The sequence below is a fragment of the Callorhinus ursinus genome, unplaced genomic scaffold (genome assembly GCF_003265705.2).
Source record: "Callorhinus ursinus isolate GAN/ISIS: 27379988/994484 unplaced genomic scaffold, GSC_fseal_2.0 scaffold13, whole genome shotgun sequence".
Lineage (NCBI taxonomy): Eukaryota > Metazoa > Chordata > Mammalia > Carnivora > Otariidae > Callorhinus > Callorhinus ursinus.
This window is the reverse complement of record NW_027397075.1, coordinates 26,680,676-26,704,502: the sequence shown is the minus strand read 5'-3', so window position 1 is coordinate 26,704,502 and position 23,827 is coordinate 26,680,676. Positions and strand designations below refer to the sequence as shown.

Below are 23,827 nucleotides of genomic sequence, written 5' to 3'. Positions count from 1 at the left end.
GAATGGCAATGCTGTATCATCTTTTTACTATATTTTTCACTTGACAGAAATGTCAGAATATTTTATGAACACTAGTATATTGAGCATGGAAATGTGTGAAATGGTTCTTCACACCTGTGTAAGCTAGGCACTTAAAGATAAAATTTTATTCTCTGGGAAAGGGCAGAGCTTATAATGAGATATGATAGCATTATCTGCAGAAACAGCTTTTGAAGAGTATGGAATGCAATACGCTTTAAAAGATTTACTTTATCTACTAAAAATAAGATATATTCGTATGATCACACAAAATAAAAAATGAGAAAAGTAATGAACATGTGAGCAATTCTTTACTGTAGTTATGTTTGTTATTTGGTGTAATTTTTCATTTTCTAAACTGAGTTATTCAGGAGAAATCACAGAAAAACATAACGTTCTCAAAAAGAGAACTACTATCACACTACCTTAACCCAGGGTCAATAGAAAAGCAGAACATTTAAAAAACTGAACATTAAACAAAACAAAACTGATAAAGGCCAGGCTGTCTACAGGGCAATCTAACAGCTAAATATAACCCTGACTTCATACATAACCTGTTGGTCGTTCTCAACATTCCTTTCTCTTGATCTGTAAATTGAGGAGCAAGTCTCAGTGCTGGAGATACAGAGCAATGAGACTTTTTATTCCCCTCTTAATGCAGTTTGCTTAAAGAATGTAATACATAAAATCATTTACAGTTTAAAAAACTCTAAGTTTATACAACTGAGACACTCTTAGAGAAAGCAACTGTAAAAAATGGAGAGATTCCTTTATGTGACTTCAAGCAAAGTCTGTGAATTGTATTTTTTATAGTTCATTTTAATTAAAAATTTACCAACCTGTCACCAGGTCCGGCTCGATACCTTGCACCTGGGATTAGGACGGGGTCGTCATCACTGTCATCTGTGTCCTGGAGAGCAGAGTCCCTGGCTAATGCTTCTTCATGAGCCAAAGGCCCGATGGCTTCTGTTTGTGATGGAGGCTCAGGACTGGTGGTATTCTGATTGGTAGCACCTTCAGTGCTAGTTTGATTGGAAGTTCCTGGTTCCTTGCCTTGTTCAGACAAGGTGGATTCTTCTGGAACCCCAGAAGAGCTATCAAGATTGAAGTCATTTCTTTCTCCTGAGCTGGAATCCGATGGCTCAGATGTGAATTTATCTGGTTGTGCTGTCAGAAAATAAAGTAGAAACAGTTGGTCATGTCGGCAACATTGTTTAATCTAACTTGAAGCTCTCCCTATAGGAAGAGGAGAATTCCGTAACACATCTATTTGGAATCTGCCTCTAACTCAGGCGAGAGTAACAGAAATTACAGCTTCTTATTTTCCCACATGAAGCAATTATCTAAAGAGAACAAGACAACTCACCCATTTCTAAACGGTTCTCAACTGTGTTTTCTGCAGATGTACCTTCCTGATATGTTGTCACATCCTCTGATGATTCTTCAAGAGCTTCTGGGAAATAAATAAACCAAATTACCATTAAATCCAATTTTTTTAAAATAAAAATAAACATTAATTGAAAATGCTAGCTTTCCTCTGTATAAGTAGCTCTTAATCCTTTCTGGATCACAGAAACTTCTGACACTCAGATATAACCTCCCTTCAGTAAAATGCAAATTGTATATGCAAATGTATACACCAAACTGTACAAACACTATCAAGGATGGATGAGCAATCCTGCCCACTGCCGCCTCCCAAAGCCCATGCATGGACCTTCATGAACTCTTCGTGAAGAATTTCTACTTTAGATTACCCCTCACAATTGACATTACTTGGTCTTGCCTTTTTGCTGAACTTCACAAATTCTAAACTTAAAACTGAGTATTTTTCTATCCCTTTATCATACATCTGGTATAATCTCAACTATCATGAACTAATAGTAAAGTTGACCCTACTATAAATTCTATTTTGGCCACTGAAAATATTTATGTCTGGGATTTAACTCCAAGACCATAAGGGATCAGTCTTTTTTGCTCCTGACTGCACATCTGCTTACCAGACAGTTGTTTTACACATATTTAATTCTTGTAAACTGTTACATTGAGGTATCTATTCATTTAATAAGAAGTAGAATTCATTTATTCCTTCATTTACCCAAGTATTTATTGAAAATTTACTGTGTTCCAGGCTCTGTACTAGACACTAAATTTCATATAATGGTCATGGAAAATATTCTAGGAAAGGTTCTGAAAAAGTCCCTAAGTGGCATTTCCTGTATGAAATTAAGATTCACTCATAACCCATTAAAATTTTATTCCTTTTCCCCCCCTTTACAAGCCACCCATAGTCTTTGAAAAAATCAAGGCAGATACTTTGGATTTTGCTGCTAAGTATAAAAACAGTAAAGATCATTCAAACTGACATTTACATCTCACATATTTTCAGTGTAATGACCACTGTCCTGGCCGCTGTGTCCACAGAGAGACACCATGCTTCACTGTGACTCCCCATCTGAAATGTGTAAGGCCCCTGCCATTTGCATTTGCTATCTGTTCATCAATAGTAATGTCTGGACTACTGAGGCAAAGGGAATTTATTAAAAATAAGAAACAGAACTGCGGCACCGAAGGAATAGGAAAGTAGATGGACATCCAACACTGGGGCTTTGTAATGACAAAAGCAAACAACACCTTACTTGTGTCACTGTCTCCCGGTGGTTGCACAGAGCTCTCTGGGGCCAAGGGTTCTTCCTGACCCTCTGATTTGCAGTGGCTCCCATTTCCTCTAGAGCTTGAGGCAGTACTGCTCCTACCATAAAACAAAATAAGTGGTTCCACCAAGAAGTTAATAAATATGAACTTTTAGGATGATTTTTATATTTTACAATTAGAGAAACATAAAAAATTCACACCACAAATAAAATATAGAATTTATTATTTTAATAGTACTTGTAAAACACCACTTTTAAACATCAAGGTGATTATTCTAATCCTCTTTAACTTTAAAAAGGAGATTTAAAAATACCAAAGGACCACCACTTCTTCACGGTTTTGATGCTTCTATAATCAGATATATATTTCTATACATTTCTATTGAATTTTAATTTAATTACATAGACCCCCATCTTGTCCTCACCACAGATGGTTCACCGCATCCCAATTCTTCCTGGTTTTATGGACTTCGATCATATGTCCTTTCAGACTTTGTTGTTCTAGGCTACTTTTAAATTAATACTTGAAAAGAGACCCGGATAGTTCTTTGGTCCTTGAACTGCCCTCTGTGGATCATATCCACTTCTGGATTGTTGTTCAAATATGGCAGGTGATTGAGCACCATGGTTTTGCAGAAGGCTAGGATAATGTTTCATGTTTTAGTTTTAATACTTACCTGATAATGACTATAATTCTGTCAGCATTTTTGGCTACAGCAGAATACTAGGTAGATTCAAATAATTTTCAATGAATATTCTGTGATAAATCATGGCATATGTGTAAGGTGGGGATTGAATGGGAAAGAAAATAGAGGAAAATGTACAATAATCTAAGATTAAAATTAAATTCATAGAAATGCAATAATTTCTTAGATTCAGAATAAATGTGAACAAGAAAAAAAAGCTTAAGAGTTACAGTACTTAAAAACTGTTACAGACATAGAGCAGTGACTCAATGAACAATGCAAATTATCATGGACTTTTGGCCAAGATTTTATAAAAACTCTTTTAGGCTAATTGCAGAAGTCAATTTGATTTTTTTTAAAGGGCACCCATGTATAATAGGATATGTTTTTTAAAAGAATGCATAATCTACATGGGCATATATGCGAGAATGTCAGAAAGGATGTGTACCAATGTTAAGTGTCATCTCAGTAGGATTATTGCAAGTGAGTTTTTCCATACTTTTCTCTAGATTCTGAATTTTTTTTTCAACGAACATGTTATTTCTTTTTAACCAGAAAGAAATATATAGCAATTTTGGTAAAGAGAAGCCAATGTGATATATAAATCTTTTTTTTCCATTGAGAAAGCTATGATACAGGCATAAATAAAATGCTCAGTGCATAATAGTTTTGATAGCTGAAACACAGTACTGATGTAGGAAAACAGAGCCATTAGTGGAAAAGACAATGTAACCAAGTAAATATATTTAGCGTATGTTAATATGGCATTTTAAGTCACAGAAATAATAAATTGTTCAATAAATGGTACTAGGACAAAGGAACAGTCATGTGGAAAAATTAAGCTATAGCTCTACATCATACTTTATGGCAGAATAAATTGTAGAAGCATTAAACACATATTTTTGATATAAAGTCACAGAAATATAAGAGGAAAATAAGAAGAAGCTTTCCCTCTAATCCTGGGAAGGACAGGCTTTTCTAAGCATGAGCTCACAGGCCGAAACCATAAAGCAAAACTACCATAAGTAAACTGAAAGACAAACAACAAACTGGGAAAAGTATTTGCAACAAATGAAAGACAAATGGTATCATCCTCACTTAATTTTATAATAAACAGTTCTTATAAATCAGTAAGAAAAAGATTAACATTGCAGTAGAAAAACGGGCAAAGGATATGAAAGGCAATTTACAGAAGATGATAATGTAAAGCTGACCCCTGGGCCTATCACGTGCCCGTCAATGTGCTAAGTGCTATGGACTTTTTCTGTGTGATCTCATTAAATCTTCCCAACAAAACTCTGAAGTAGGTTCTCTTAAATATGCCCGTTTTCAGATGAAAACACTAAGATTCAGAGAGGTTCAACAGCTTGTCAAGTTTAACATCTAAGCTCTTAGTGGGCTCTACTCCCTCTTCTATCATCAAAGAAACTAAAATAAAAGCAAGACACCATACTGGCAGAGATGAAAAAGACTGCCTTCCTGAATTCTCCTTTTACCATTTTCTTCTTTTTTCTTTCTTAATCAGAAAAAAAAAAGCTAATTACTTTTTGATAAAGAAATAAGAAACTAATGAATGAGAGAATGTAATTCATGGTCAGTTTTTAGAGAAGGAAAAGTAGCATTCAAAAGAAGAGTGGGACTAAAGATCTTTGCTAAAAAAAATGCTCCAGTGAGATTCTTTATAAAAAATCAGCCTTTTCTATACAGAAACTAAGAGTAGAATAGGAAAGACATAAAGAATAACAATCTTCTATGATCTTAAATTACTTATTAAGGAAAAGGGCCACAGATATCATGCAGGATTATAAGAAGTTGAGTTCAAACGCTAGGGCTCATAAAGAAATTAGAAATACTACTGACTGTTCAGCCTTCAAATATGTATCTAGAATCCAATTTCTTCGTACTGTCTCCACTGCCCTCACCCCTCTCACCTTTGTTATTGTCAAAGTCTTCAACTGGCCGCCTGGCTTCTACCTATGGCCTAGTCTCTACACAGCCATCAGAGACATCCTCTATCCTTTAAATATGCTCCTCATGTACCTGGCTGACCATCTTTGCCACTACTTTCTCCTTTGGTCACTCCACTCCAGCTACACTGGTTTTCTTATTCCTTGAATGTACTCCATCTCTTCCTGCTTCAGAGCCTTTGAACCAGCTTTCTCTCTGCCTATAATGCTCTTCCTCCAGATGTATGCATGGCTCACTCCTTCTTACCCTTCAAGTTTTTGTCCAAATGCCATCTCCTCAATGATGTCTACCCTTGCCCGAGGTCTCCCAATCACCCCTTACTTGCTCTATTTTCTTCCATAGCACTTAGTACCTCCTACCATACTATACAACTCCCTTATTTACTCTGTTTATTGTCTATCTTCCCCTAGAACGTAAGTTCCAATAGGACAGGGGTTTTTGGCCAGTTTTTTTCACTGATGTATTCCCAGTGTCTAGAACAGTCTCTGGAACATAGAAGGATTTCAGTAATATTTGAAAATACTACTTAATCAAAGATTTTAATGTAAGATACATACACATATAAACACAAATGGAAACCAGTGAATTGGAATAAATAAATAATATCACATGTCAACATATAATTATATATTAATAAATAATATATAACTACATATTATTTATATATTATACCAGCATATAATATATAATAATATACAATTGAATATATTAATGTAATAATACATTAATTATGTAACATAATTAATATATTGGTTATAAGATGTTCAATATAACTGTTACATATTAATCATATAATTATATTAATATATAATTAATTATATATTAAGCAAGATTATATTATCTATCTATATTATCTATATATTAAATCATATATAGATTAAATTATATATCAATGAACTTAACAAAACTTTGGATGCTGTCTCAAGCAAAAGGCCATGAGACAGTGTGAAAGAATATAAGAAGCTCACATAACTTGATTTTTTTAAAAACATAAGATTTAACTAAATTAATAAACCATAAGTATAATCAGAAATGTCATTAAAGAGAACCTAGACAAAATATCAAGTTCAACCTTACTATTAATCAATTAAATAAAAATGACAATTATTTTAAAATCAAATACATAAGTTAAAAATAAATGAATATACTGATATTGAATACTGGCCTGGGGACCGCACATGTGTGTGCTTTCCTATGCTGCTGGGAGAAATGCAGTGACAGAAGAGCCCTTTGAAAATAATTTGGCAATATCCTTTGACCTGGATAGAATTCAACTTCTAAAAATACATCTCAAATCAATAATCTTAAAGGTAGGAAAAAGCTTGTAAATGAAGATATTCGTCATTTTAAAAAAAGGCAAACAAATTCACTGCCTGATGAAAGGGAAATGGTTAAGTAAATTATGGTAAATCTAACTGATGGTATAGTACACAGCTAGTAAATATGTATTTATAAAAATTAAGTAGAAATGTGGAAATATTTATTACAGAGTTAGGCCAAATAAATGCAGGAGAGAAGAGAATATGTTCAGTATGATTAAAATTACATTTTAAAACCCAAAATCAAACATACATACATATATGTATATATGTGTGTACACACACACACACACACACATATACACACACACCTGTACACAGGACTAAGACTGCAAAAAGTTCCAAAATGTTAGGTTTATTTTTTGGCACTAATAGTCTATTGGTGATTAGTTATTTTTTTAATCTTTTGCATTTTCTATCAGAAGAAATATTCCAGGACCAACAACATCAGCATCTCCTGGGAGGTTTTTAGAAATGCAAATTCTCTGATCCCACCTCAAACTTAACCAAGAGTGGGGCCCAGTAATCTGTGTTTTAACAACCTCTTCAAGCCATTCTGAAGCACACTAAATTTGAGAACCAATGCATTACAGCAAAACAAAACATAAAGATGATGAAGTGCTAAAAATAACATCTAATACAATCCTACAAAATGGCTAAGAAGAGCTTTACAAAAATATTAACTTACCATTCATCTGTAAAGTTCAGTTTTATTGTGCTTGTAGTTGTTCCTTCTGTGCTGTAGTGCAAACTTAAAACTGGTTCACCTGTCCCTGGTTTGGGGCTCAGCTTTTCATTATTGTTATCTGAAAATTGTGTTTAAAACATTTGAAAAAGTCTCTGAAACCAATAAAAAGATGACATTTCCTAAAATTTATAAAACTTAAATTAGGTTGTCCTTGTCATAATTCTTTCTCACATCTGTTATGGTTCTCACTTAAAGTTCAAAAGCAAGTGTTATAGAAACACTATTTCAAAGTGGCATTGCATCAAATTCTAGTTTTGTGTACATGACTCCCTTTGATTCAGATGGAAAATTACACACATTTGAGAACCATATTTAGTCATTAGGAAATCAAAGAATATTAACAAGCAATGAAATATGTTAAAAATTGGTACTTTCATTTAATGGAATGCTCACTATTTTATTCTTTAGTTGCCAGAGCATCAAGAATAGCTAACATTAGCTCCTTCAGAAACACTGAGAAGATGCTGGGGCTCTGAAAGAAGTCATTCAGTAAAAATTTTGCAACAACTGAAGGTTATCAAATTCTTTCTGTTCTTTCAAAATCATAGATTTATAATCTAGAAAGGGAGTAAAGCCTGCACTCTATTGGGAGAGGAGGAAAAGAAAACGATGTGCTTTTGATATTTCTAAAATTCTCCTTGCTACAAGACCATATGTTTTAGTATATTTCCTCTTCCTCTCCTGACTAATCTTGCAAGGAATTTGTTTTCTAAATTATGGAAATGGTAATTTCACCTTAAGAGTCTACAGGGGATGTCCATGATATATATCTATCTCAACATACTAAATCTTTGTAAAATGGCAAATAAAATCAAGAAATCTGACAGAAATTGATAAAGGCCACTCCAGAATCATCCTTTCCCGCATGTCCCACCTCCCCCCAGCAAGAGTACATGGGTATTCAAAGACAAAATAAAATAGAGCTTTAAAATTTTTTCTTTTTATGATGATTAATAACTTGGGGAAACATTAATATACAGAGAAAATACAAACTGCTATATATAATCAAACATGTAACATTTCTGCCAGTTGCCTGCAGAAAGAATATGCTTCTGTGATATAATTGTTTTCTTGATACCCATTCAAGAACTGATACAACAGTACTAAAAATAAGCCTTCTGCCTTGGAAAATAACAACAAAGGCAGTAACAACTTCATAAAACCAAAATTACTCAGGTTTTTTGATTATTAGGTTCACTTTATATTGCAATGGACTTTTTTTTTTTTGCGTCCCTCTTGAAGACACTGGAGCACTTATTAAAAGAGAATCGGACAGAACCTCTGCTCTTTTATCCCGTGAGAGGGCAATTAACAAGACTTCAAATCAGAACTGCAGTAGAAAGAGAAAAGGATTCTGTCCAAGAGATGAGACCTCAAGCTGATAACAAACTCAGGACTATCAGTTCTTAGGCCTTCAATTCTAACTCACGAGAGATCCTCTCCTATGATATTAATTGGTATTTGAAAATAAAAGCATCAATGAATTATAAAGCTGGCCTCCCAAATGGTAAAAACACTTTGGTTCTTGTACTACTCTTGTTATGACTATGTCATTGATATAAACAGCTGTTGGAAATAAATTAACAAGCCATTACACAACTTTCAAAGATTCAGTGTTACATTCAGTGTTTTACAAGAGGTGTTTTATCAAACGTTATTCTGATAAAATAACTGAATTGACAGCTTACATAAAATTATCAAGAATGGGACTTTTAAAACATCTGTCCTACCCTTGACCATCTTTAAAAAATTTGCTGTTAGTTTTATGTCCACACATAGTTTTCCCTTATTCTTAATTATGTTGTTGAAAAATTTCTGTCCCCACTCCTGCCCAAATCATGGTCATCTTTAGGCACCTAGAACTGATGAGGACAGACAGCTGAAAGACTGAGAATGATCCAGGAAACCAAGAGGCAGAGCTGGGGCTCATTCTTTCATTATCTCTCACAGCACTTTATAAAGTGCTTTGCTATTTATTTTTCTTTTAAAGTAAAGAAGGAATAGAAAACAAAAGCAGGTGTGAGAGAACAGGACAGAATTTCTTACATCCACCTCAGTTACAGAAGCAGAAGTTTTAAAAAGCCATTTAAATGCTACTTCAAAATTTTCTGTTTTGAGTAAAATTAAAGAGACAGAGACTTGAATGCTATAATTATAGGAATATAGTGAACAAAGAGCTGTTCAGAGGTCAAACTGGTGTAGAAAATATCTTATTTAAATGTATACAACATCCCCTTCCCAGAAAGCAAGAAGCTTCCTGAGATGATCAATGTTAATTAAAACCTTCTTCCTTATGGTATCTACTACAAAGTTATTATTTAATCTCTCATGAATATAATCTACATATTGTAAATCATGTAAAACATAGTGGTACTCATTTAATTTATAAAACGACTATAGTTGACAGAATTTCTATATTTAGGTGGTTAATGAACTCACCAGGCCTGGGTAAAACTGGCCCATCGTTGTATAAACAGAGTGCACTCTTCTGTTAGCTACACAAACTTCAGACCCGAGTCTAGTTCATTCCTTGAAGACTGCACATAAATAATGAGCGCCTCTGACAGAAACACCACACAATGCAGACCTGAGGCATTAATGAGAATATCTATCCGAAGTGTAGGGTTCATCTCCTGGTTAGTTCCAGCCTACTCTTCCTACTTTAATACTCCTTTTCTTGATCACATACATCCTGTCATGTTGAGTTTTCTCAGAAATGTAGATTCCTGGCTTATTAGTGAATTAATTCACATTTTTTCTGATAAAATACATATTTTAAGCTAGAAATGTCAAAGAAAAATCAACTTTAAAAAACTAAAAAATTAAATGTTTCATTTAATTTTTAGCTGAAAAAACTTGTAACCATTTAGATTTTCCTTAGCTTGCTCTGTTTATTAGAGGCTGGATCAGCAAACGCAATCTAAAAACTGTATTATTCAAAGCCTTACTTACACAATGCCCAGAAATTTATAACTAAGATATTTCTTGCCTAACAGTAGAAGTTTTAATTTAAGAGCCTTCGAGGTTAGAACTTCACCTAAACAAATGACTTTATATAAAAGCACCATCATAATAGTAACTAAAATTCGGCATTACTATGCCCTAGGAGATCCATGTATCCTTGTTTAACACCTTTGTAGCATATAGCCCCATGTCTATTTTACAGATGATGAAACTGGTGATTCTGAGCTAGATGTTTTCACTCTAGTCATCTAGGCTTCCTTCTATGTGAAGTTCCTACTTGCTATACTGTCTTCGAAATAACTTGAATACGAAGTAGAAAATAATTGCTTAAATATTTCAGTTAAGAAATATCAATTGGTGGTGGTGTTATTTCTCAGAAATGTCTAATTCATATCAGCAATATTAATGTAACTGATAAAAGTTCTGGTAGCCCAAACTGTCACTTTGGCCCCAGAGTATTGGAAAACTACACTGTATCTTCTTGCAGGGCCCTTAGGGATTGAACTATTTCTCCTTTCTCTAAAAACATTATAGGAGAATAAAATTAAATTCTGGTGCTCTCAGCACAAGGGCAGTGTAGTGGGGGAAAGTCGCTTTTAATTTGTTCAACACTGCTAAAGTTTTAAGATTAAGACCAAATTTAAAGGGTCCTCTCTAGACTTGGTATAAGACCCCTTTCAGGTTAGTGTACTGACTCAGGAAGAAACTTCAGAATGGTCTGGAATATAATTTGAAAGGAACTTCTCTGAACTTTAATCAGATACTTTCTGAGCCTTTCACATATGAACCACAAATACATTTTTCTTTTTGGTAATGCATATGTATTCAAACCATTTAATCTGTGCACTGACATTATGAAACTATAATCATTTGTGGTTCTAAAAAAAGATGCTCAAAGACATACAAAAAATTAAGTGTGCTAACAGTAGTACAAAATACACTATCTTGGCAACTAGGTTTGCATATCATCTAAATACTGATATGGATGTTTTTTGGACTTCTAGCTAGGCTATCCCTTTCCTATATGTAAATTTAAAGTATAACCAAAGTGAAGATAATGAATGAGGATATGGCCACAATAATTTGTTTGGAATCACTCTGCCCAACATCTTTTCTGCCACTGGGACACTATCATAACTGTATAATCATACACTAATCACCCAAATAGCTTAGGTAAACTGGAGATAACAGAGAAATAGTATATTTTTTACTGAAAGTATTTTCTATTATGCAATGACCTTATTGAGACTTCTCATTCCATTATGTCAAAAGTTTAAAAAAAATTAAATCTAAAAAGAAACTTTGTTTCTCTGAATTCTCTGAAAAAATGTAGACACATCAATGATAGGGTTCAACTATCTCCCCAAATTTTGCTCCCCAACTTACTTGGCTTACACAGAAGAAAAGGCAAATTTCTCAAATATTGTTTCTAGAACAATGAAAAACTTCCATTTTTATAGGTCAGGAATCTGTAACTTTTCTGCAGACCTCAGACTATTGAATACCCAGTTCTTCCAATCATATGTATAAGAAGGTGATTCTGATTCAAAGTGGGGAAACTATTTTTAGGAGTAGATTCTTCACAGAAAACCCCTCTCTACCAAACACATGACTGCAAGACACGGCATTTAATTCTAAAAATTCGTGTTCTCACTAGTGTAATCTGACTTTATAAACTATGTTATGAAAGCCAAAACCAAACAAAGCTCAACTTTAATACTGGTATTTCTTCGTAAATCCCTCCTATAAAATCTTTTGGAAATAATATTCTGTTCAAATTTTCTTCCTGGCAATCAAAACTTAACCTTTATGTCAATTATACTAATTTTAATCCAAGAACTTTTTTCATCACATAACAGAGACACGTAAATTGAACTTAAGCATGGGTTGGGGATACATATATATTCAGACTGCCTGGTTTCATATTCCCAGTGACATTTAGAATTTATGGGTTGAAATGTAGTTGTCACTTCACCTAATGCTACCTCCAGCTCTCTTTCACCTGCTGCAGACCTGTGAGTCTTATAGCTTTCTGTGCATAAAAGTCCCTATTTCTCTTTCCCATTCAGTCTTGAGGGAGAACAGACAGGAAGAAAACAGGTAAAGATGCCCACCCCATGTGGCACATAAGCCCTGCCAGAATCCTTATCCAGTATCTCTCTTTTTGTAACTGTTTCCCCAGGTATGTTATCTTTTTAAAAAAATCAAACCTGTCTGTCATATAGTAAACAGATAAATATGTTAAAATGTCCTTCCAAGTAAAAATGAACAAACGAGGTAGACAGCTTCGGAGAACATTCTCTTTAACCACTTTCCCCTCCAGCAACTGTCCTCCTTGCTTATTGTTTTGAAATGCTTTTCTTACTTCTCATCTCCCATTTCTTCATCTCCTGCTCTACTGTGGCCTCTGTCTCTATCAGCCTGTGAAACTGCTCTAACTTTATCAATCTCCTCCACATTAATTTAGTGGAGAATTTCTGGAAACTACTTATTTGACCTTTCGGCAGCACTCACATACACAGTTCTCCTGTATTTGAGAGTTTCTCCTCTCTTAATCTCATGACATTGCACTGGTCTACTTTACCTCTGACCTCTGTGGTTGCTCCTTCATCTCCTTTACCAGCTCTCCTCTAGCAAAATCTTCAATTTGGGAACTTTTCTGATTTTCTTTGCGAAGTTTTAAATATTGTACTTCCTCCTCTCATTTTTTATACTCATCCTTGTCAATTTCAACTACTTTTATGGCCTTAATTACCATCTATATGCAGAAAATTTCTACTTTATTTCTCTAGCTCTGACACCTTTCTTCTATTTTAAAGGATTTTTCTCTCTCCCTTTTTTTTTTTTTTTAAGTAGGCTCCAGGCCCAACATAGGGCTTGAACTCATGACCTTGAGCAGCACCCCTGACATCTTTTCTAAGCTTCATATCCATATGATCAACAGCCCAACAGACTTTTCCACATGGGTGTCTCACACAGATAACTTAAAATCAACATATTCAAAACCAAGCCTGTGATTCCTACCTCCTTCTATGCATCCCATACTTCACTCCTTTTCCAGGGTTACCTATTTAAGAAAGTATCCACCCACTTAACTGTGCTCAATCAAAACTTGGGAGTCATCCCTGCAGCAGCTCGAAATGGCATATGTTACTCTCCACCAGTAACTCCCCCAAACAACCACAAATCTGTGAAGACACCAGCTTGCCATTACTAAACCACTCCTATATAGAAATTCTGGAGTTGTTACCGCAGTTTATACTCTGGACTCCTCCTTAATCCCTTGCCTCATTTGACTATTATCAAATCCTATTTACTCTATATGCTAGATACTTCTTGAATCTCTTCATTCTCTTGCCACACTTCTATCATCAGGTCAAAATCTTTATTACCACGGGCTCCTGGGTGGCTCAGATGGTTAAGCTTCTGCCTTCGGCTCAGGTCATGATCTCAGGGTCCTGGGATCCAGTCCTGCATTGGGTTCCCTGCTGAGCAGGGAGCCTACTTCTCCCTCTGCCTCTCTCTCTCTCTCTCTCTCTCTCATGAATAAATAAATAAAATCTTAAAAAAAAAATCTTTATTACCAGGAGAACTTCCTAAGTGATTTGGTCTCTAGTCAACTCACCATAATCTATTCAGAATAAAGCAGATCAGGCCATTCTCTATTTTAAATACTTCCTTAGCTTCCTACTGTTCTTAAAATAAAATCCAAAACCTTAAACTGTCCCAAAGGTCCTTCTCAATCTGGGCTCCACCTATCTCTTGAAGCTACATGCACACTCTAGCCACACTCGGATTGTCATGGTCATGCTAATGTGATTATCTCAGAGCCTCTCCACATGCTATTCATGCTTCCCTGCACTCACGCCCCTTCACCTAATTTACTCATACTCATCTTTCAGACCTCAGCTTAAATGTCTCATCCTCACAGATGCCTCACTTGGCCCCCCTAACCAGAAGAGACGAAGACTCACTTATGTTTCCCAATGAACCTTGTTATTTCCTCTTTTATAAGACTCATCACACTTTATATATATATATATATATATATATATATATTTTTTTTTTTTTAACTATCTGTCTCTACTGTTAGATGAGGCAAAGCATAGCGGTTATGATCAGAGATGGCAGAGCCAGGCTTGGGTTTGAACCACACGTGTAACACTTATGGTATGTGACCTCAGGCAAGTTTCTTTTTTCTTATTTGACAGAGAGAGAGAGAGAGTGAGCACAAGCAGGGAGAGCGGCAGGCAGAGGGAGAAGCAGGCTCCCCACCGAGCAGAGAGCCCGATGCGGAACTTGATCCCAGGACCCTGGGGTCATGACCTGAGCTGAAGGCAGATGCTTAACCAACTGAGACACCCAGGCGCCCTCAGGCAAGTTTCTTAACCTCTCTTTGCCTCAGTTTTCTCTTCTGGAAAATGAGAGTAACAGTACCTACTGTATAAGGTTGTGGCATGGATTAGATAAACTAACATGAGGAAATTGCGCAAAGTAATGTTTGGCATAAAGACTATGCACTGTAAGTGTCTCCGCTATTATTATTGTGGTTAATCAACTCTATTGATATTATTAACACTGTTAGTGTTAATCAACACTATGTTCCAAGCACAGGGAGCATTAGCTTAATCCATTCATGCATCCTAGTGTTGAGCCCAGTACTTGCCACAGGTAAAAATAGATAATATGGTTTGAATTAATAACAGAGACATACAAATATGACTCCACCACTTATTTCTCTTGTCCTTACATATTTCTTGGAGTCTTGGTTTCTTCATCAGTAAAATGAGGATATTACTACTCATCATATTAGAACAAATGAGATAATGCATGTAAAATTTTTAACACAATGCCAGCCACACACTAAAAACTCAATAAATGCCAGTTATTTTTATCATACACAATTCAGAGTTAGAACACAATTTAACTGGATATATAGACAGACACTGATTTGGTTAAGATGAGAGTGAACAAGTGAATACACACAATAAAAATGAAATAGGGTTTAACCTCCAAAAGATCAAATACATCACTAATGGGAAGAATCTAGACTTGGTAGTTGGGGAAAGGAGGACTAGTTGCTCCATTCTGAGCAATGAAGTAATAATTAGTTCTAAGTAATATAAAAAATCAAGAATGAAGTCTAACTTCACTAACTTATTTTTTCTCTAGAATTTAAGATATTTACAGATATATTCCAGTATGATGAATACTGAATTTCTACTTCCGATTAACAGAACAGGCTTCAATAATTAGATATTTATTTAATAAAAATTGGAATTGTCAAAGTATACTTAATGGTGATCTAAAATATTACTTGAGGTAATATTGTCAAGATATTGCTGAAATGAAATTTTAATTTGGTGATCTTAGGGGAATGCACACTTAATGTATGACAGGCCCAACTTTCCCATTTCCCAACTACCCTAGTGGAGTTAGTAAGAGCTGTTTCACTGGTTCCTGGTAAACCAAAAGCTTCATTCTCTAAGTTAACATTTTATCAACATCAAAAGAAGCCTGCTTTTGTACAATATATACAGTGGAGAGTTAACATTTATATTTCTAAGGCTACAAATTAGAGTGTCTGACAGTACACAGTTGCCCATAGGCATAAGTTTCAAATATAACAGCATTATCAACTCCCACTTAATGATTATCACTGTAATGAATATAGACAACTTGCTTTAGTCATGGCCAAAATTTAAAACTCAGGCACAATGATTTTCTTATACCCTGTCAAAAATTTAAAGTTCAGGTCATAGGTTTCTTTTGTTGTTGTTTTAATAGGGGAAAATCACTGACCTAAGTATTTTTAACAGGAAAAAAAAGTGTGTTTGTTTTCATAATATAAATGGGCACGAGAAATATATGCCAGAAGAGGATTATTTCCCTTAGAATACGGTAGGCCTAACATAGAGATCTAAATAAAAAGAAACACCAGAATACTCATTAAAACACTATTCAAACTAAACAAAATGCAGGACAGATACCAGTGTGCTTACTCAAAAGGAGTTTCTAATTAGCATGGAAAGGCTGTCAATGTGTGTTTGCAAAGCCCTATATTTGCAGAATATTGGAAAGTATTTTACAACAGGATAAAAACAATGTGCATGTTGTGCACTTATTTCCTTGACTATTTCTTTAAAAAGTATTTTGATAAAAGAAATTAACTATTGCTTGTATTTATGACTCTGAAGGTTTAGACTAAATACATGTTTATCAAATGTTGTGCTTTTGTCAAAAATGCAAGATAAACAAAACAGTGACTGCAATCAACCAATTCAGTAACAGGTATATAAACACTGAAAGAAAACAATTTGTCAGTGAAGCAAGTCCATTACAATTTTTAGAAAATTCTTTTTTAAAGATTTTATTTTTAAGTAACCTCTACACCCAATGTGGGACTCGAACTTACAACCCCTAGATCAAGAGTCGTGTGCTCTACCGACTGAGCCAGCCAGGTGCCCCAATTTTTAATTAATCAGTAATATTTTTATCCCCAATAAAGAAGCCTATAAACTACTATGGGAAATTAAACAACATGTCAAAGTACCAGAGGACTTGTGAGACGAACAAGGTCAGGTAAAATAAAACTGAATTATCAACTTAAAAAATCTAAGTGTCTCTTTACAAGTATGAATAAGAAATTTAAAATACGGTTAAACAATCCTTAGAGATATAGTCAGAAAGAAAACTTATTAAATGTACTCTTCCCATTCTACAGGGTAAAATGGAGAACAAGAGTCTTGACAAAATTAAAACTTGAACTAAGAGCATTATCTGAGGACATCAACTATCCCCTATACCTTTAACTTCTTCCATAAGGAGTCTTTCTTATTTGATAAACATGCTCAGTTTTGTATACACCCTCTGCTCTTGGGGATATGGCTTAGCAGAGTGATTCCTGGCTCTAACAGACGTGAGTGTGAATCCCAGGTCCTTCACTCATTGGCTGTATGACCTTGGCAAGTAGTTCATCTTTCTTCTGTCTCTTACTCTTCTTATACAATCTCTAATTCAGAGAAATGTTATAATAATTAAATAACACAATGCACCAAAGCCTCGGGTTCAGTCTTTCATAAAAAGTATTTAAATACATAAAAAGTATTTTTAAAATAATGTATACAAATCAATGAAGAAAAGAATGTAAACTTAAAAAAAAAAAAAGCTGTTTTGAAACTACTACAACCCCCCCTCCCGGACATTACCTGTCCTCTATCTTTTTTTTAATTGAGTTTATTGGAAGATCATCTACATACCAATATTCCCACCTTTTTAAAAAAATCTTTCTTCTCCAACCACTGCTATCTGGCTTCTGCCTCCACCGTACCACCGAAACTGCAAAGCCACAGCAATGGATAACCTACATATTACCAACGTCCAAAAACATTTCTCAGTCTTTTTCATATTTGACATGTTGCTTCACATGTTGCTACGACCATCTCCTCCTTGAACTTTCCTTTTCCCCTGACGTTGCATTCTTTCTGCCAATTTCTCTGCTCGTTCCTTTTCTGTCTCCTTAGCTAGATCCTTTTCTCGGCTTGCTCGTAGTGTAGACTCTCCCCCTTTCACTGTATCCTCTTTTCCTAGACAGTCTCATCTGCTCCCCTGGTTTCTACTGCTATCGGTAAATTGATGATTCTCAATGTTTATCTGTTTATCTCCACCTCAGGCCTCTCCAGTGACCCCCCCCCAAGAAACATATATCCATCCAACTGTCTATAACATTTCTCCATTTGGATATCTCAAGGTATTTCAAACTCAACATGTCAAGAGAATCTCATGTATCTCCCCCGCCGCCGCCCCAAATCAGCTGTTTCTCCTGAAATCCCTATCTTCGTTGATGGTATCACTTATTACCCATCAAGACGCCTGGATATGGTTCACTCATTCATTTTTAACTACTCAGTCTCAAAGTGCCATCAATTCTGTCTCTTAAATATTTAAAAAATCTGTCCACCCTTCTCATTTCCTACCACTATCTGCCTTAGCTTAGACCCCGTACCATCCCTCACCTGGACTACTACAGCAGCCCCTTACATGGTCTTGCAGTTTTCAATCAATCTTACCAACTCTTCCAATCAAATATCTATAATCCTGCCAAAATCATCTTTACAATACATAAATCTGGTTCTGCCCAAGCTGAAATAATGTCTATGGCATCCCACTGCTTAAAGAATTCATTTACTCCCACATTTAACAGATATTTATTGTCTAATGTATAACAGATACGGTGTTAGTTAGGCACTGAGTGTAACAGAGAATGAAAGCAATATTTACAGGATATAGGCATCAAACAAACCCTTAAATGTATGACCACAAATTCTGGCAAATGCAATGAAGGAAAACAACAGGTCACAAAGAGAAAAAGAGGGGAGAATTATTTCAAATTAAAATGTCATATTATTTTTGAGAAAGAAATTTCTAACTGGCATTTGATGAGTAGAAGTTGCTGTAGGGAAAAGGATTTTGGTAGAAGGAATAGCATATATAAAGCTTTTGAGAGGGAAAGAAGCATGGAGTATTAAAAGGACTAAAAGCAGACCTGTTTGTTAAGAGCTGAGTAAATGAGGGAGGGGTGTCCTGAGATAAGGCTGGAGAGACAAGGGCCAGGAGGTCACATAGGGCTCTATAAACCAAGGTATGGGTTTAGGCTGTTTTGAAGGGCAAAGGGATACAATTAAAAAGTTTTACATAGATGAAGGACATGATTAGATTTATGTTTTTAAAAGTTCACTCTGGCTTTTGCTGGGAAACAGGCTATATAGCCTGAGTGGATACAAGGAGCCCAGGTAAGAGGTGATTCTGTTAGTCCAGGTGAGAAGGACAGTGGTGGGCAGTTTCACTAATTTTTATAGAAGTTATTTTTAGGTAATACAAGCCTGGGATGTAGAAGTCCCAAGAACTTTAAAAGATGTAATCCTGCTAAACAAAAAGGCACGTAAAAAGAAAAGCTCAGGATTTAATTCACTTGGATATACTATTCACCTTTAATTTATTTCTGCTCAGAGGACTTACACTGTGTAGAGAACTACACAGTTCATTGATGATGGTCTATTACAATGCAGCTTCTGCCAAGCCTGCTCAATACTTGCCCTTTTATATAACATTTCTACTGATATGACTAAAAGGCGTATCATAGTTTAAGCCAGAAAAAGAGAGAACCTCTTGATTTCTGCCTCCAGACAAGTCTACCCTAGTTAAGCGGCATCATCATTCACCCAGACCTTGATCCAAAAATCTGAAAGTTATCCTTTATTCATCTCTTTCTGCCATATCCATACCATAAGTAAATTAAGTACCAACTTAAATTGAATAAAATATTCAATGTAATCAATGGAAATTATCCTATGTGATGAACAGAATATGAATCTGGCTATAAACTCTCTGGTAGTGATATACTATTTACATTCATATATCCTTACAAAAAAGATTATTTGATTAGAGAGTGGCTTTAAACAATAGTACAATATATTATGATATAACTGTACTTTACCTTAAGGGAGTTATTCATCACTGTTAATACCTCTACAATAAATGTATATAGATAAAATGTGTTTAATTTCTTAGTTCTCAAATTCATTCACCAACTCATTCATCATTCATTCATTCTCAAAAACAGAAAAACCTCCAGCAACACTTGTCATCTCAGGTCTATAGAGATTAATTTAAGATCAGAAGTAATTTATTTTAAAATTAGTTTCTGAATATGTCTCCAAGAAGATAGCTAAAATTAGATCTATTTCACACTACTTCAGCAACATTTAATTTCCCAAATACTATCAGCAAATGAGTCATCCTACATGTATAAACTTTCAGCCAACTAAAGCTTATGGCCTTACAGCTGAGTTTTTTTTTCCAATTTTTTGAAAAATATTTATAAGGTCTATTAAATGATCAGCTGTCTTTTTAAATAGAGAATAGTGAATATTATCGAAGTTATTCTTGATAACTTAACATCAACTTTTTTTTACCCTCTGCATCACAATACATTTAGAATCGGCCAGGGAATTCTGAGGGGCAACAGTAAAGCTGTTTGCCCTACTTCTAACAGCCTGTTTGTTTATTTTTTTATAGTCTTCCTCTTTCGATCCTTCTTTTCAGCTTCCCCTTCTTATTTTCAGAATGTCTTCCTCTACCAATCCATCCCTGTGCTGTATTTGCTCCGCTAGTAATAAAACCTGATAAGTAAGTAACCTGTCTACCTCATGAGGCTATGCTCACAGCTTTCAGGTTGATTTCACTCCTCTCCTACTACAAAAAGTGCAAGTACTAGTGGAAGCGATTTTCCCTTCTGATTGATGGCTCCAAAGCTTATCTCTGAGTTCATAATTGTATTCCTTATAGTTAAAGCTATCAGGAGTTTGACCGCTGGATAAGTGAGACATAAAACCAAGTATCATTAACAATAGCCATTTGGTAATACAGAATATTACTGTATAATATAACCTTTTCTAAATCAGCCACTAGATAATATGGTAACCTCACATTCACAATTGTACACAATTTTATGATACCTAGAATTTTAAAAAATGGATATAGCTTATATCCATTACAATATTATTATAAAAAGAGAATTTAGAGTTGGCACATGGGACCAAAGGTAGAAATTAACTTAGTTTATGTAGAAAATAATTTGAGGCCAGGGAAGTCCTTTGTACACAATACCACCTAGGGTAATTTAGCCCACAAAATACTGACTATTAGACCATAATCAAAATGAAACGCTATGAAAAAGAGAGAGAGAGCTTGGTTTATGCATTGCAATAAAACTACGGATGGATGGGCATAGCGCATCTCCTGTTGCACGCACCCTGTTGCTCGTCAAGTGACATGGATCCGAGCTGTTTGTTAACCACAGAAGAAGGAGAATCTGAAACAAAAATGAGATTTCAACTTAAAAGTAAGCAGCAGAAAACTGCACAGCAATGTCATGATCAACTCTAAGCTTAAGAAACAAATGTATAAGGGTAGGGAATAGAAGTAAGTACTGGGGTATATTTCCCAAGCAGTGAGTAAGCGGGGCCATGTGCTTAAGATAGGTTATTCCACGTAAGCATTTAGCAACGTTGAGAATGAGTTAAGAAAATATTCTTCTACTTCCATGCATACACCTTTTATCAAATTCAAATTTAGCACAGGCACAAGGTACAAGGTAGATAAAATAGAACTAGAGTATCTCCTTCACTAAACAGAAGACTCCTTCCCCTTCTCAAACCCCTTTCCAGCTCCTTAAAGAAGGCTTTCATTCTGGACTGGAGGATTCAAAGCATGAAATGAGATGCTCGCTACACTTTGCTAGATGCTGGTTGTAGTACCCTGAGCTGAAAATAGGAGCTCAAGTGAAGATGTCAGACAAAGAAAATGGTTTATAAGAGAAAAATTCAATGAAGTAATTGCCATTACAGAAACACAGATAATTTTTAAAACTCTAAGATATGTTGTGCATATTAAAACTGTACTCTGTTGAAGGCTTAGGTTTCTTTAGGGGCCTGGTGGGAAAAGAAAAAGAGAGGAAAGGAGTAGGCTTAATGGTCTGAGCTTCATGCTTTCCACCCTGGCTTTAAATAGAACATTTAATTTTTTATCCTTTTGATGCACTGAGTTTCTGTGTAAGAATTTGTCTTATAAATGTGTTCTATTGTTTGGAAAACACTGATATAAAGAAAGGCAGCATGATAAAATAGAAAGAGCACTGGTCTGGGGTTAGGGAGTTTTGATTCTAAACCTGGTTCTGACAATAATTAACTATGTGACATTTTTCGATCTAAGCTTCTCCTTTCTTCCTGGTCATCCTAGGGACCTAGTAACCTAAGCAAGGCACTGGGGAATAGAAGGAGATGGCTACCAAGCCCTGGCTTGGGCCCCAGTGTCCCAGTAGGGCGAGATGAGAAGGGAACACGTGGATAATAAGCACAGCTCTCTCCTAAATGTAAGAATAATTCTTGGTTTCTAATATCCTGTGCTCCAGTTCTTAGCAAATATTAATAAAACAAAAACCCTGCACTTTTGGATAATCACCAGCTACTATTCATCATGGCTTCATTCCCCCAAAAGTAGATAAAATATTTTGAATTGAGAGTGTCCTTAACTTGATAGCTAAGAAAAGTTTTCCAACATATCTTGGATTCTTAGCAATTTTTTATCACTTGATTGCTTCAATTTCTAAATTTAAAAATCTGAATCTTGCTACTGGGACCACTCCTATCAACTTTAAATCATCTACCTTCTGATACAACTGTTTGCTCAGGGTATTACTAGATTTTGATAAAGCATGATCATCATCTGAATAATAGCTTTGACTTATCCTTACTTATCACCTCTTCATCAGAACATTCAGTTCAACAAATCTGTACAACACCAAAAAAAAAGAAAGAAAGAATGATAGTATTTCAGTCAGTTCCTGAATCTACCCATGCTTTACTTTCCTTTATAAGACTTGTTTATCCATTTTAGAGTTAGATACAACATTCCTACCTATGTTGTTTTTTAAGAACAGATAAGTTGGTCTTTATAAAAAACCAAAATTATATTCCCTACAGTAAAGAAAAACATAACAAAAATTTGAGTCACAGTAAAATAAATATTGGAAAATCCTCCTAGGAAGTATCTTACGAAATATTTTTTGTCTCTTTGTATTTGTTATACATTTCCTTGTGCTCTTATTTATAATTAAGAGCCCTCAGAAAACTATCAACTCTCTAGGTAGGTAATCTTTTATTGAATATTTAATTTTTCCATAAATATTATATAATGTACAAATCTTATAAAATAAAGTGCACCTTATTTAATTTTTTAGATAGAGTTTAGGAAAGAATATGGCTTTAAAAAACACATTGATGAAGGATCTAGAATATGTGCTCTACTCCATTTCCCCGTAAAATATCTTTCAGAAAGCACCATTACAAGGTAAAAGTCAGACCATATGGTCTGCTGATAATTTATTACAAAATCCAATATGGTTGGTCCGCTTATTGGAAGTGTTTAGAATTATTATTTTTAAGGTAGAGATAAACTTTAGGCAAAAAGTCATTCAGTGCTGAGCTCAAGGCGTCTCAGGGCCAATTTCTGTATATTTAAAATAAAAATTTGTGTTTTGGTCATGAAAAAACTCTTTAGAATTTTCTAAATTTTCTCATCAGAATTTTTTCAATCGTAGACAAAATAAGTAATTATAGTCTTAAAGGTAAGTAACAAGTACTCATCAGCCAGACTTCTGGGTTCAATTCTGGCTTTTCTACTCAGTAATACTGTAATCCTGAACAAGTCATTTGAGGTCTATATGTCTCAGTTTCTCCATCTGTAAAATGGGGATAATCACAGTATCTACCGCATCCTGTTCTTGTGAAGACTTAATGAGATGATCCATGTAAACTACTTAGATAGCACACAGGAAAGGGTCAATTAATGTTATTATTACTAGCCTGTTTTTCAGAAACATGATATTGAATGAGAAATAATGATAGGAAGCTG

At 34.9% G+C, this 23,827-nt stretch overlaps 1 protein-coding gene across 4 annotated transcripts in view; it reads right to left on the bottom strand.

Annotated features, from left to right (window-relative positions):
* Nucleotides 1–23,827, bottom strand: part of DCAF6 (DDB1 and CUL4 associated factor 6) — a 100,691-nt gene that overhangs the window by 30,546 nt on the left and 46,318 nt on the right. For 2 of the 4 annotated variants that reach the window (XM_073899964.1, XM_025877482.2), the window contains exons 9-13: nt 21,168–21,227; nt 7,331–7,448; nt 2,655–2,767; nt 1,385–1,471; nt 858–1,185 (exon numbers count right to left, since the gene is read on the bottom strand). In XM_073899964.1, coding sequence (XP_073756065.1) covers nt 858–1,185; nt 1,385–1,471; nt 2,655–2,767; nt 7,331–7,448; nt 21,168–21,227 — 706 coding nt within the window. The remainder of the gene's footprint in view (nt 1–857; nt 1,186–1,384; nt 1,472–2,654; nt 2,768–7,330; nt 7,449–21,167; nt 21,228–23,827) is intronic. The other 2 variants (XM_073899966.1, XM_025877483.2) reach the window with 1 other exon arrangement.